Here is a 14,263-nt window from a genome sequence, read left to right as displayed (position 1 = left end):
TTTTTTTTTTTTAGTAAGGACATTTTAAGATGACCATATATACTAATTCCCGCAATTAAATGACCAAAGTCTGAAAATGGTTGCACCGTTCCTCGAATTACACAAATATTGTTTCGATTATATTACAGCATGCTGTCGCAATCTGATAAAGGCTCTAGATTTAAAGGCAGACTGGTTTGAAACAATTGTCTCCTTTTGCAGGAAATCAAATCCTCGATTGTCAGCTTAGCATACAACCGATCTGATCTATAGCAGAACATAAAGACACGAATATCAAGTGCTGCCATGGCACTAGCATGTCGGTTCATGTGTCGAACGGACTAATCGAACAGAGGCAGTTCTTCAGACTAAAGCGCAACGCGCAATGCTCAAAAACTCTCCTCTCACCATAGGCCAACTGTCCTCATCGAGTTGCGAGTCGTCGGAGGCTTCCGAGAGCTCACTCAAGTCATAGCCAGCGCAAAATGTGCCACCTGGGAAGAAAAGGGAATTTCTGAGGTAAACCAGATGACACAGAACTTCCACAGTGAACCGAACTTCTATCTAATCAAATAGCAATCAGACTTAAACTGGCACCAAGAAGCCTTTTAAGATCCTTGTTTTATGGTCATAACTCAACCTACAAGCTCTAAGCATCCTGAAAAAAAAAAGAAAAAAGAAAAAATCGATTTGCATATGAAAAAGGTGATCAAAGATCCCGACACTTACCATTGGCGCAGAATGACGGATGGCGCTACCGCCCCTTGCTGAATATGGTCGAACGACGGACGGCACTTGTCAATTACTCACGAGCGATGGGTTCCCACTAGGGGTGTGCGAATAGCGATTCGAATCGAATAGCACAACGTCATTCATGGCCTTTGCGGTGCAAAGGAAAGCCGATGCAACCGGCTCTCTTTGCGCTGTTGATGCTAGGGATGACACTGCGCTATTCGATTCAAACCACTATTCGCACACCCCTAGTTCCCACATTGGACGAAGGAGACTGGTCGGCCGCTCATCCACAAGGGAACCCATCACTTGCGAGTGACTGACAAGCGCCGTCCGTCGTTCGACCATATTCAGCAAGGTGCAGTAGTGCCATTCGTCATGCTGCGCCAACACAGTAAGTGTCGGGATCTTTGATCACTTTTTTACTAGGCAAATTGGCTGCGCATTAAAGGGAAGCTACGGAGCTTCTTGAAAAAAATGAGTTAGAAGTGAATTCTAGTGTATTCTTACCTCGTGAACCCGAATACCAAAACCATTTGCCGCGCAAGTATTGTTAAACGCGAGAAAAACGCGAAAGACAGTCGCTGTCCGTGACGTCATCGACGGACCTTTTGGCTTGCCAAGGCTAGGGAGGCGGGGCTTCAGCCCTATTTTCAAATTGCTCTTATGGCTCTCCGGCGCGTTGCATTGAAATATAATTGTGATATCTGTTATTCTGAAGGTCAAATGAACGCAATTCAAGCGTTTTTTCTCAAATGTAGAAGTGCCCCATCTTCCCTTTAAGGTAATTTCTGGTTTTTAGGATGCTTTAGAGCTTGTAGATCGAGTTAGGACCATAAAACGAGGATCTCAAAAAAGCACTTCAGTGCCCCTTTAAGGCATTCATGCAAGTAATTTTTTTCTCCTGGAAGAATGTAGTGGCCAGATATCAGTGCAGTAAAAGTGTAGCTTCTGAAAGGTTAGAGTGAAAACACTGTTATGTATTTCATGCTTCTCAAGAACACCATGCATTATGGATGACTTAAAGGGACACTGACACCCTCTAAAAAATAGTTTTCATTTTTTGCCAGGCGATTCATTATGGTTGTTGGAAGACTACTCAATTAATATTTTGCAACAGAGTCACATATATTTTTATTAAAGCCAAAAAACGCAACTGCTCGAAACCGAAACTGAAACCTGCGCACGGAGGTCGGAGGAGTGCAGAGGAGAGAGCGAGTAGCGGAAGTCACGTGGCTACACCTGATCGTGCGCTTTTTTTTCCCTCCATTTTTTTTGTTGTTTTTTTGTTGTTTGTGCGCAGCAGACGACATGCGTGGCGGGAACTGTTTGCAGTTGTTTGTTCCGCTCGCTGTTCTATACTTCAAGATGAGTTGTTTTGTACATTGAGAAGTTGGAGATGAGTAGTGAGTGCCTGTGGTGAACTTCCGTTATTGGCTGTGAAAAGAATACCCCCAATATGTTGCGTGGAGAGCTGCCTCACATGTCCTGCATCTGAAAGTGGCAATCTGCGGCAGAGTCTGCACAAGTTTCCGAAAGATCAACGGGATCGGAACCAATGGCTGGCTGTAATTCCTATAGAAGATTTACGGGCACCTCGAAAAGCGGACGCTACCCGATTTATATGCTCCTTGCATGTTGTGGAAAGTGATTACATTGAGTTCGCAGGTACCCAAAAAGGAAATCCCATACCATTTAGTTCAGCGACGTTTCGTTTACAACATTTTTCTTTTTTCAGGGATATTTGTAAAAAACGAAATAAAAATATAGCAAAATGTTTGAAAAAAAAAAACCCAAAAAACGGTACGCTTTTACTGCGGATTGAACCCGGGACCGCCGCGTGTGAAGCTGACATCTTTCCACTGAGCTACTGGGTGAACTCTTTTGTTAGTAATAATGTAGCCGGTCAACTGTAGGTTAGAAAGTTTGCTGCCGATTTTCCTTCAGAAAAAAGACTCCCGGGTCGAAGTCGGGCAGCACCACGCATTGGCCACATTCGCACCTAGTAAAAAAAATTGTACGCGTGCATATTCAACTCGAAGTACGCACTTCGTGCTTGATGTTTGCACGAGCGATGTCTTCAGCCACGAGAAGGGGGCGACGGCTCGGCGACAACTTCGTGCAAATCGGCTTGGTAGTCGGGCGTGCCGTATGGGATGAATACCAACTCTATTGATCTGTCCTAAATTTCTCTTTCAAAGGTAGACAGAATTCGCCGATACCACGAACGACAGTTCTGAAGTAGAGGTCCCACACCCGTTGTCCGCAGCCATCGCCGTCGCCACGAGTCCCACGATACGCGAAACGACGCCATGTTGAGAATTACGCAGTGAACACACACAGCTTCCAATTCTCTGTGCAACTTTTTTTTTTTTCAATCAACCTATTTGCAGCTTTTTAGAAGCCACAAAAAATGGGTTTCATAGTTTTTTCTATCTTTAATATTGAGTCTGTGCCTTGAATGACCCACAACTTTGATTCAATTTAGTGGTTGTGTCTAAACCTCAGAAAACGGCTTGTGACCACAAAAAAGAGAGTGAGCGAGACTCAAACCGGCCAGTTCTTGATCGGCGGTTTTCGGGCCGAAAGAAACCGAATTTCAAGCAGCAAATTCTGTTCTGGGTAGTTGGGCTCTCATATGTCACGTACAACTAAAACCTCGGCGAGCATAAATACCCTGTCAGTGTCCCTTTAAAGGGTCATGAAAAGAAAATAGACTTTCCTTTCTGAGAGTTCCACAGTTTTATTCTGTTCGTCTCAATAACAACTATACATACTATTCTGTCAAAAATGTTTGAGATATGTAAGTGAAAAGGTGGCAAGTGGGGAGGGCTCACCCTCCCTGAATCGTTTACTAGATATTTTTTAAATGTAACGTCTGACGGGGTGAGGCAACAGTCCAATCCCTGTTGCAATGCCTCTGAAGTGGGTGCTTGCCTCCCTTTCAGAGGAATTGCATACAAATAAAGCAGATGTGTAAGCTGGCACGTATGGTGCACCGTGCATTCACGAGGGCACCCATAAAACCACTCTGGCATAGTTGCCGCAAAGCAGCTATGTAGTTGCCTCGCCTCAGACACGATCACATGGTCGGTCCGCCGCGGGGTCGATCGGGATCTCAAATTCGGCTCCCGACGTGCCGCTTTCTTTCTTAGCCATTGGATGGTGCTGCAGGCGCCCCATGGCGGGCGCGGAGAAACCTCCTCGCCCATCGATCGAGATATGTACTCGATGTACCAGGGGATGAAGAGCCTCTTAGGCTACCGAGCCCAGGCAAGTGTGTGGCGACCGGATCTAGGGTAATCGCGGGACATGAGGCCTGGGGGCACTCTTTGTGTTTAGCTTGGGGCTTAGCGTGCGTTTGTAAATATTTGAATAATGTCGCTTGTATTTGTAGTTAAGATTGAGTGTAGTTAAGTTAAGTGTAAGTTAAGTTAAGTGTAAGTAAGTTAAGTTAAGTGTAGTTAAGATTGAGTCTACTATTTGTAGTTAAGATTGATTTTTTAGCGTTGTGTTTTATGTACCAATAAACGGGGAGCGGAATCCCGCTCCCGTGAAAGAACCAGGCTGGACTCGGGTTGTTGACGGACCACGTGGGAAATGGCGAATCGGCGGCGGTATGCGAATTCCTGCACACGATAAACCACTGACACAGCGGAGAGAAGAAAGTCGATTCCCCTAGCATTACGGCAAGATTACTCCATTCGAACCAAATCAGCAAAGCATGTTTCAAAAAGAAATCTGCCTTGAGTCTAGCTTACAACACTCGAGAAGCTCAGGGTGGACCGAGGGGACGTACCCTTGCCGTGCAAGACAGCCACGTTGACGCTGTCGTCTGCGTCAAAGTCTCGAAAGGCCTGGACCAGCTGACACGCAGTCTCAGAGTCGACGCAGTTTCGCTTCTCAGGTCGGTTGATGCCCACGAGCAGCACTCGGCCCTGCTTCTCCGTCACCACGAGGTTGCCTGCAAGGGTCGAGGAAGCGAAAAATATGTCGTCGGAATGGAAAAGTGCAGGACGCCAAGGCCCAACATTCTGAGCATCCGGACCCTTGTCGCGTGATAAAACGATAGACATTCGCAAAAACTAGAATAAAAGTGAGTGCGTAGGCGAGCTGGTGAATTGCAAGCTTGACCTAAATCCTAGGCTACAAAAGGAGGAGGAAGACCCATAAAAGAGACACACAAATGCCAAATGCCCCATGTGTCTGTGGACCTTTTTCTCCTTTCCTAATGTTGGGTTTTATTTCAACAAGGTGCATTATAATGCCAGTTTCCATGAGATGAGCACAATGTTTTGAAAGAGAATCACCAAAAGCCGTCATAGAGCCACTAATCACATATCAATTAATTATGATAAATAATCCATTATAAGAAGAGAGATATAGGTGTCCTGCTGCACACTGTCTCCAGGCTCCATCCGTAGGATTAAAACACTTATTCTTTTAGCTGCGCTTGCAATCCACAGTAAAGTTGTGTTCACCAAACTAGGAGTTTGAGAGAGACAGTGTGCTTAGGGTAAACATCCACATCTCTGTCACACGAGATCCGTCTTCCTGCACACATTGTCAAAGTCAAGTCCTCAAGGTGCATTCACCAACAGACAGTATGCTGGCATTCAAACTGAGTGAATTTACCAGAACCATGCTTGTGTCTTCATCAACGACAGCAGTGCACATGTATCAAGTATAATGCATGGAACCAAAATAAACTAATACCCCTTGCTAGTTGGGTGCAGTATTGCGGAAGCTACAGGTGGGAAAGAGGGGAAAGCCTCTTTTGTAGGAATTTGCAGTGACAAGCTAATCTCGGAGGGAGAGCACAGCGATGTGGGATTCACAAAAAAGGATCCAAATAAGAGGTAATTTTCTCCCTCCCCTCCTCTCCAACTGCTCGAGCCATGTCCTCGCCCCTGTAGCTTTGGCAACGCTGCACACAACTATTGAGATAGAGTATGGAGGGGAATGTCAAGTCATAAAGAAGCACCCAAAGAGCTTGATGATGAAACTCAAAAATCTTGCTCGCAGACACACCGACGGGGGTAGACGTGCCCGAGGTTGTCCGGTTGCCATGGGTTGGGTATTACGGAGGTAAAAGGCGTCTCGGGAGAAATATGCTTTACACAGTGTTAGAATATTATTTGCACGCAACTGAGACGACAATAGGCCAAAAGCCATATGTGTAACGGTGGGAGATTAGCACAAAGAGGAGACAGGCATGATTGCTGACACGTCTCGACGTCAGGGCCCTAGGCCGACGTTCCATTTATTGGCGCGTGCTGCCTGGTGCCTGCGCACCTGCAGACGATGTTGCTAGCCAATTGCCGATACATCCCCCTTTCTTTGTCTTAAGAGAAAAAAAAAAAAAAGAACAAAGCACACACAATACAAAAACAACACACACGCTCAATATATCATAGATTTGCGCAGTCCTTTGTCTGCTGCAAGTCAGTCACACTACTTGCTGAAAGTTCCCGTCATATGTCAAGCGCTGTGGTGGGCAGACTTGTCGGGACGACCGCCTGAGCGAAGGTGACGATGGTGGCGATGTTGAATTCTGACTGGTGGTGCTACTCGTACTGTTTCATTGAGCCGCCTGCTCTGCTGGTGTGGATAAACTATCAGTGCCCCTTTGTCCCGGCAGTGAGGGCATGGAAGGTGGCACACCTTCGTCAGCCGTGTCATACCCATCGGAGTCGAACTCATCGAGAAAGCTTGGCGCCTCTTCTGTCTTCAAAAGGTGTTGGCGGTTCCTGCGCATTTCTCGTCCCTGATCAGTGAGAATTCGATATGACCACGGGCCTTCGCCTCCCACAACTTGCGCTTTTCTGTCCCAGGCTTTGTCCCCTCTGACTCTAACACTGTCGCCTTCTTTTAACGGGGCGAGTTGGTGTCCGCGATTTAGGTTTTGGGTGTGCTTGCGTATGGAACGTGCTGGGGGAGTCGCAAAGTCTGGTAGAAGAGTATGGGGCCTGCGGCCCATCAGTAGCTCTGCTGGAGCTGTTCCACACTCGAGCGGCGTCGCACGGTAGTTCAAGAGACCCAGCCAAAAGTCATCGCCGGAGTGTTCGCATTTTTTAAGGAGCCTCTTGACCACCTGAACGCCTTCCTCGGCGAGGCCATTGGATCTGGGGAAGTATGGACTGGAGGTCACATGAACGAAATCGAATCGTGCAGCGAAATCTGAAAAGTCCCGCGCCGCGAACTGTGGTCCACCATCCGTGCATACTTCGATGGGTATTCCATGTCTCGAGAAAATGCTTTCCATGGTGCTGATGACCATTCTTGACGTCGTGTCCTGCAGTTCCGCAACTTCCGGAAAATTTGAATAAGAGTCATAGATGACCAGATAGTTCTTTCCCGCAAAATGACAAAGGTCTGCTCCAACTCTTGCCCAGGGCTGCCTGGGCGTCTCTCGGAGCAACAGCAGTTCATCGGGATGACGATATGTAAAGTGTTTGCAGGTGGAACACCTGCTGATCCGCGCAGTTATGTCTGCGGTCATTCCTGGCCAGAACATTAATTGTCTTGCGCGAGATTGACATTTTCCCAGTCCTAGGTGCCCGCAATGCACACGCTGTAACATCTCTAGTCTTAAGCTTCATGGTATGACTACTTTGGAGCCCTTGAGTAGTACACCATCAATGACGGAGAGCTCCGACCAGAACGTCTTAAACTTGCCTTGCAGTGGCGCCTTTCTCATCAGGCCATAGATGACGTCTTGGAGTTCACTGTCTTGTGCTGTTTCTTTGACAAGACGTGCTTTGGTCTTGTCACTCAGTAGGGTGGACAGAACACCTGTTGCGTGGACGTCGACATCGTCAGTAGTTGAAGCGCTGCTCCCGGTCCTTATGCGAGACAGTGCATCTGCCAATATCAGTTGCTTGCCTGGGACGAACTGTAACACAAATTCGTACCGCATTAGACGCAAAAATAGTCTCTGGAGCCGTGGTGGCATATCACCAATAGCTTTTTGTGCAATAGCTAGTAACGGGCGGTGGTCTGTTTCGATCGTGATGGATTGGCCATACACGAAGTCGTGAAATTTTTCGCATCCGAATACTATGCCTAGATTTTCCTTTTCAATCTGTGAATACCTGACCTCACTGTCTGTCAGCACCCGTGACACGTAGCCTACTGGACGCCATTCTTTTCCGTGCTGTTGAAAGAGAGCAGCTCCTAGAGCACCTTTTGATGCATCCGTTGACAGTTTAATTAGCTTTGAGGGGTCAAAAATGGCTAAACTGGACCTTCTGTTAACATTTGCTGAAGTGAACACCACTCACGCGCGTGGACATCGCTCCATTCGAATAGTGAGTCTTCCTTAATCAAGTCTCTAAGCAAGGCTGTCTTTGATGACAAATTAGGAAGGAACTTGGCGAAGTAGTTTACGGCTCCTAACAGGCGTTGGACCTCCTTTTTGGACGTCGGCAGTGGCATCTCGCGAAGACATTGTACTAGCTCGGGGTCCGGCTTGATTCCGCTTCGGCTGATCTTGTCCCCTAAGTACCGTATCTCGTCTACTCCAAACGTGCATTTCTCAGCGTTTAGAGTGATGCCACTTAACTGGGCTGCCCTCAATGCTGCTCTTAGCCACAAATCATGTTCTTCGCGTGAAGTTCCCCAAACCAGAACGTCGTCAATGTAAACTCTGACACCTGGAAGATCATCAAATATTTGGCTCATGGTTTTCTGAAAAACTTCAGGCGCTGAAGCGATGCCGAAAGGGAGCCTTAAATAACGATAGCGGCCAAAGGGGGTTGCGAACGTGCATATCTGGGATGTGTAATTGTCAAGCGGAATTTGATGAAACCCGTTGTTGGCATGTAGACTCAGCGACAACTTTTCTTGGCAACGCAGTGGAGGGTACAGGCACGTGTTTTCTATCCAATTTTGAGCGCTGTTCGTGGGCTATCGCCAACTTCCTCTGCATTGCCAAGAAAAGTTGTCGCCGAGTATAGCTTGCTGAAATATTTTGCGTCAGCTAGCTCTGCTTCAATGTCCTCCCTTTGCGGCAAGTGAAAATGTTCCCTTTTCAAGGCGGCATTTACGTGCTTAGGATCCATACAAACACGAATCTTCCCCGTTTTCTTTCTAACCACAACCAAAGGGCTCACCCAATCGGTCGGCTCCTGAACTTTCGCGTTGATGCCGCCTGCAACCATCCTGTCGAGCTCTGCTTTCAAGGGGCCCCGGAGAGCATGAGGGACACGTCGGGCCGGTATTACTACCGGTTGTGCATTGTCTTAGAGCACCATCCTGTATTCAGTCTTGGTTTTTCCCAGCCCTTTGAACAAACCCGGGAATTCGGATGTCAATTGCTGCACCAGGTCATTCTTGTCTTCTATGGAATCAACTCTGTTGACCAAGCCAAATTTCTCGCAGGAATCAAGGCCAAGAAGGGCTTGCCTTCCTTTCTTCATAATAAAGAAGTTCAACCGACCCCTTTGTCCGTGTATCTGAACGTCGAGACACACTTTTCCCATGTGTTCAAGCGTCGCTCCGCCGTAGGACCGCAGGGTTGTGGAACTCGGCTCGAGCGGCGTTGACAGACGAAGTCTTTTGGACATAGACAGGGGCAGCAAATTTGCTTGTGCTCCAGTGTCGACCTTCAGACGGGCTTCGTGACCGCCTGTCTTCGCGGTGACCATCCAGTCGCGCTTTTCCTCTTTCTCCGTTGACTGACAGAATGTCAAAATCGTCGGTGTCCGTGGGAGAACCCGTTGTTTGGTTGATCACGTTGTCCACGGACTTTTTTGCGCTATTGCAGACTTTAGCGAAGTGGTTCTTTTTGCCGCATTTCTTGCATGCCTTACCAAATGCTGGGCACAAGCGGGGCTCATGAACATAGCTGCAATATTTGCATTTCTTTCTGCTAGCTACGGGGTCAACGGTTTCTTCCACGTGCTCGAATGTCTTGTTTTGGCGCTCCGAGATTTCTGCGGATTTGCTGAAATCTACAGCCTTACTCAGGGTGAGGTCTTTTTCACGCAGGAGTCTTTCCCGCAGTTTCCTGCTGGCGGTGCCGTAAACGATCTGGTCGCACAGCATCGATTCCGACAAGTCCCCGAAGTTGCAAGTCCTTGCCTTGAGCTGCAGGTCACGGAAGAAGAGCTCGAAGCCTTCCCCGGGCTCCTGCACTCTGGTCCTGAAAACATATCGCTCGTAGGTCTCGTTGACCCTCGGGAGACAGTAATCCTCGAACTGCTGCACTAGCACATCGTAGTCTTCTTTTTCGTCGGCTGTCAACTGGAACGTATTGAACACGTCAATCGCTTCCTGCCCGGCTACATGGAGGAAAATCGCAGCCTTCTGCTGCTTCGTTCTCAGTTCCTTAATCGCTGTGGCTATGAAGTACAGTTCCATTCATTGCTTGAAGCGTTTCCAGTTCTCGGCCGTATCTTCCGATAGCCAGAGTCCTTCTGGTGGCTCAGCTCAGCCATGCCAAATCTCGCGTTTCGCTCACCTCAAAGTGGAAGATTGTCGAGCCACTTCTGACACCATGTAACGGTGGGAGATTAGCACAAAGAGGAGACAGGCATGATTGCTGACACGTCTCGACGTCAGAGCCCTAGGCCGACGTTCCATTTATTGGCGTGTGCTGCCTGGTGCCTGCGCACCTGCAGACGATGATGTTGCTAGCTAATTGCCGATACAATATGCTGTACGTTGGCACCGTTTGTCTGCTATGGTCAGTGACAGGAGACGTGCAGAGTGTCTTTTTGGGATCTGCAGCCTCCAGCACCCGCTTGTTCCGTGTTGGAGGCTGCACTTTGAGCGCACGCTTACTTGGAGCTCACGAAACACGAAGGTGCCATCAAAGGTAAGAAGCTCATGTTGGAGGAGGGACGACTAAAAGACCCTTCGGCCTTTGTTATCCTGCCAGTGTCTGTACCCCTTCCCATAAAATCGTCTCGGGGTGTGTTCACAGCTGCGTCGGTGCACTTAGCACAAGCACCGGGCGGCTGGCCACAGTTGCAAACACGCGCCGGCTGAACTATGGTCTAGTATGTGTGGGCTGCAACGTTTGTAAACAGAGGAATCGCCCTATAAACCGCTCTGATAAAGAGCTTCCGGATAGTGTCATTTTTAGTGTTTGCGAGTACGGAGCATGGTTCGCTCACTTTTCGAAGTCACAAACATGCGCGTGATGGGCTATGAAGACATTTTGGCCGAACTTATAGACGCTATTCGAATTGAAGCTCCACTCCAACTCTACTTCAGGACGGTCTTGCGCTTCATAGTTCAAATTCAAAACTTCACTTGACTGAGGAAGTGCTCAACGATTTCCTCCAAAATCTCAAGGTAGCTTCTGAGCTACCTGAAAATTTTTCTCGAGGCGGCTCGAGTTGGTTAACGGGTGTCATGGCGCCCAACACATCGCTCACAGAGTTTATGGATTTTGTCCTCTAAACCGACAAAATCCTGCACCATAGTGAAGAGGAGCGCCTTCAGTGTCGCGGCATCGTTTTAGAAACAAACTGAATGTGATGGAGGTGTTCAACGACTGCGTATTTCTTGCACGCCACTGCTTTACGAAAGCGACGGTGCCCAGGCTGCTCAAGTCCCTGTTGGTGGAGGAGTGCGAGAACAGCTGTGGTCTGCCGGTCCCTCCAATGCTGCAGCTGTTGATCGTGCTGCGATTCTGTGGCACTGGGACACATAGGTGCATGGTAACCGGCGACTTGGTAAATACCGTAAACAACTTATTTTTCGCGGGTTCAATATTACGCCTTTAGGTCATAGCTAAAGTTTTAGAATAATTCACAGGTTCCAATTTTCGCGACTTGGTGGGATCTCAATATAGATTCCAATGTGTTTACATTTTACCGGAATTGTTTTGTGGGATATATTTTTCGTAAATTATAGGTGATTCGCGAAATTTAGGTTCTTGCGAAAATTAAGTAGTTTAGTGTATATTACAACCCAGAGTGTGCTGGGACATTGGGCAAGTGTGGCGCTTCAACGCCAGCACTGGCCAGCACGTTGAGTCACTGTCTTGCCAATTTCCTGAGGAGCACGGCTGGACTTTGCGACTATGCAAAATGGCTTCATGGGTAGTCAAATTCGAGCAAAAAGAAACTGGCCACTGTCCTTTTGCCCACTGTTGACAGACTGAAAGGTGCTCGTGCTTGTTTTAATGATAAAACAAGTAAAACTTTCACGCTGGCTACAGAAAAGCTTGAAATCCATCAATTTGGTGCTTGTAAAGCTGATTATTTTAAAGATGACAAACACATGTATTCATATTTTGCACCAAAATTATGTTATAAACGAAACATGTTGGTATAATTTTGTCTCCATACGACACTAGGAACGGTAAAGTGGAGTATGAAATCTCAAGGAATTCCTTTGTAAAGGAATCACCAAGAAGTGTCTGCAAAGCCGAGTGACTCTTCGAGTGGAGGGGTAGTTTTTACTTCACTCCACTGAGTGGCGTTGGAGTCGAGTAGCGCTCAAGCATATGGCAGTGAGCGAGTGCTGGGCTCTGGATTCGTAAACACTGCAATGGCCTATAGCGCATCCGTGGTGCTTACAAGCGTGATGCAATGTGCATGATGTTGTGCACCTGAACCAGATATAGCTATATGCATGATGCGGAGAGCTCACACCATTTAACAAATTTAGGAATGGATTTTGGCTCCCTATCGTCCAGCGACGTTTTGTCGACAACAGATTTGTTTTTACTCTAATAGCTGTAAGAAACATGTGTTATCAATATCGCCAAAAGCTTGACAAGAAAAAATAGCCTGACCGCCAGATTTGATTCTGGGTCCGCTGCGTGTGAAGTAGCTGCATTACTACAGAGCTGCGCCAAAGCTTTGGCAGGCCCTTTTGACAATCAATTTCATATAGGGTATCTATTTAACTGAATGTGTATTTATATTTGGAAGACGCTAAAAGCTAGTGCATGGTTCACTGACGTGTTTTTACCCAAGTCTAGTCTCCCCCACCCCCCATAAATCAGACAAGCAAAAAGTTTTGCTTCGTACAGAGGCCTCCGGCACTGAAGCTTTGAAAAGACTGTGATGCCCTCATTTTGGGTAGTACAAGCTCACATGACTGCGCCTCACACTACTTATGGCACCTTTGCTGAGCTTTTTTCTTTCTCTGTATTGTTGAAGAATAGAAAAAGAGCTTTAGACGTCTGAAATCGGCTAGATTCAATGCCACAAGACAATCTAAAGTGGCCGAAGACACATCTGGTGTCCGACGCTTTTTTTCCTTTTTGCTTTAGAACATGTCAAGCAGTATCACTTGGTTCACGCTCTTACCGTCTTAGCTTGACCGGAGCTTGGACAGCGTTCAAATTTTTGCTGTTTCTTTGTATTTTCTTCGTGATCAAGTTCCGCACCAGAGCAGGCATACTCCTACATGTGTGACATTTCGGGACGCTCAGTTTGTACTACCAAAAACAAGTTTTAACAAGTCCCTTTTTTAGCACCCCCTGGGCAACGCAGGAGGCCTATCGGGAGAGCAAGTCGCCTGCTTCTTGCGCAGGAGTTGCAGTGAACAACGCCGAGCTGATTGGCTTTGACTGACGGATAGTAGGTAAACCTCAATGCTAGATGCCTTGACATCCACTATATATTTCTATCAGCAAATAAGAGCTCAGCATTCTGACATCATCACAACCCCTGTGCAAGAAGCAGAACTTGCGCTCCGCATAGCCATTTCAGGGCCGCATGAACGACGTCGTGCGTAGAGCATTGCTCTTCACACAATATCCCCAAAGGTGCGAGATGCTGGCCGTTACACTGCTTGGTTTGACAAGCAGCGGATTGTCTATATTATATTAGCCCCTAAATTGTGGCAAAAGGGGCACTGCACAATTCCCCAGCTTTGAATGCCTAAACACTTTTCCAAACCACTCTGGCAAACCCGAGACCAAAGAAGCAGAGTGGACACACACGTACGCACGCACCGTCCCATTTTTTGTTAGGCAGTGTTCAGCCTCACACGATATTCAAATAAAGCAGAACCTCCATCATACTAGAAAACACGAGATGTGGCATCGATGAAAACATTGCGATTTCTAATTCTGTGAAATTTATCTCGATAGTTCCGATAAGCCGGCTACACTCGAGGCTCGAAGTCTGGAGAAGTGATTACCGTTGGCACGCGTGGTTTGGTGCGTGATGAACCTCCGCACTGGTGTGCTGGACTGCAAACACGTGCGAAGAAACTGCATTGTGCACAGGACTAGGAACTGAGTCCACCACCACACGGCATCAAAAAAACTCAAAGAAACTCAGCCGCTCTGTTCCCCGAAATCAGAACACGCTTGAACGGGAACGTTGGGTTTAACAATGGCAACGTTGCCATTTCAGAAACGCCGTCACGCCGTGGCATCCAGAAACAGAAATGTAAATGAATTAATTAAACCAACTAAAGGTCCTTACCAGAAACTGTGAAATAACTGTAAGTTATTTAGAAGCTAATTATTTACTTTTTTTTTGCTAGATTTAAATGTTTTATTTGTAATGTAAAACTGAATTTCTATTTCTGCCGAAAGGAGCAATACCGAAACTGAAACTAATTGGCGGACGCGTTT

At 47.2% G+C, this 14,263-nt stretch overlaps 1 protein-coding gene across 2 annotated transcripts in view; it reads right to left on the bottom strand.

Annotated features, from left to right (window-relative positions):
• The window catches only part of LOC8032597 (probable enoyl-CoA hydratase echA8), a 37,525-nt gene extending 23,474 nt beyond the window's left edge, over positions 1–14,051 (bottom strand). Inside the window, exons 1-3 of one of the 2 annotated variants that reach the window (XM_029966495.3) lie at positions 13,822–14,051; positions 4,511–4,675; positions 388–473 (exon numbers count right to left, since the gene is read on the bottom strand). In XM_029966495.3, the coding sequence (XP_029822355.2) occupies positions 388–473; positions 4,511–4,675; positions 13,822–13,900 (330 nt within the window). In that variant the 5' untranslated portion in view covers positions 13,901–14,051. Of the gene's footprint in view, positions 1–387; positions 474–4,510; positions 4,676–7,389; positions 7,602–13,821 lie in introns of those variants that run through there. The other variant, XM_040499716.2, reaches the window with a different exon arrangement.
• Between the last annotated feature and the right edge of the window lie 212 nt (positions 14,052–14,263).

This window comes from Ixodes scapularis, unplaced genomic scaffold (assembly GCF_016920785.2).
Source record: "Ixodes scapularis isolate PalLabHiFi unplaced genomic scaffold, ASM1692078v2 PGA_scaffold2__306_contigs__length_199485367, whole genome shotgun sequence".
Classification (NCBI taxonomy): Eukaryota; Metazoa; Arthropoda; class Arachnida; order Ixodida; family Ixodidae; genus Ixodes; species Ixodes scapularis.
This window is presented reverse-complemented; position numbering and strand designations above follow the sequence as displayed.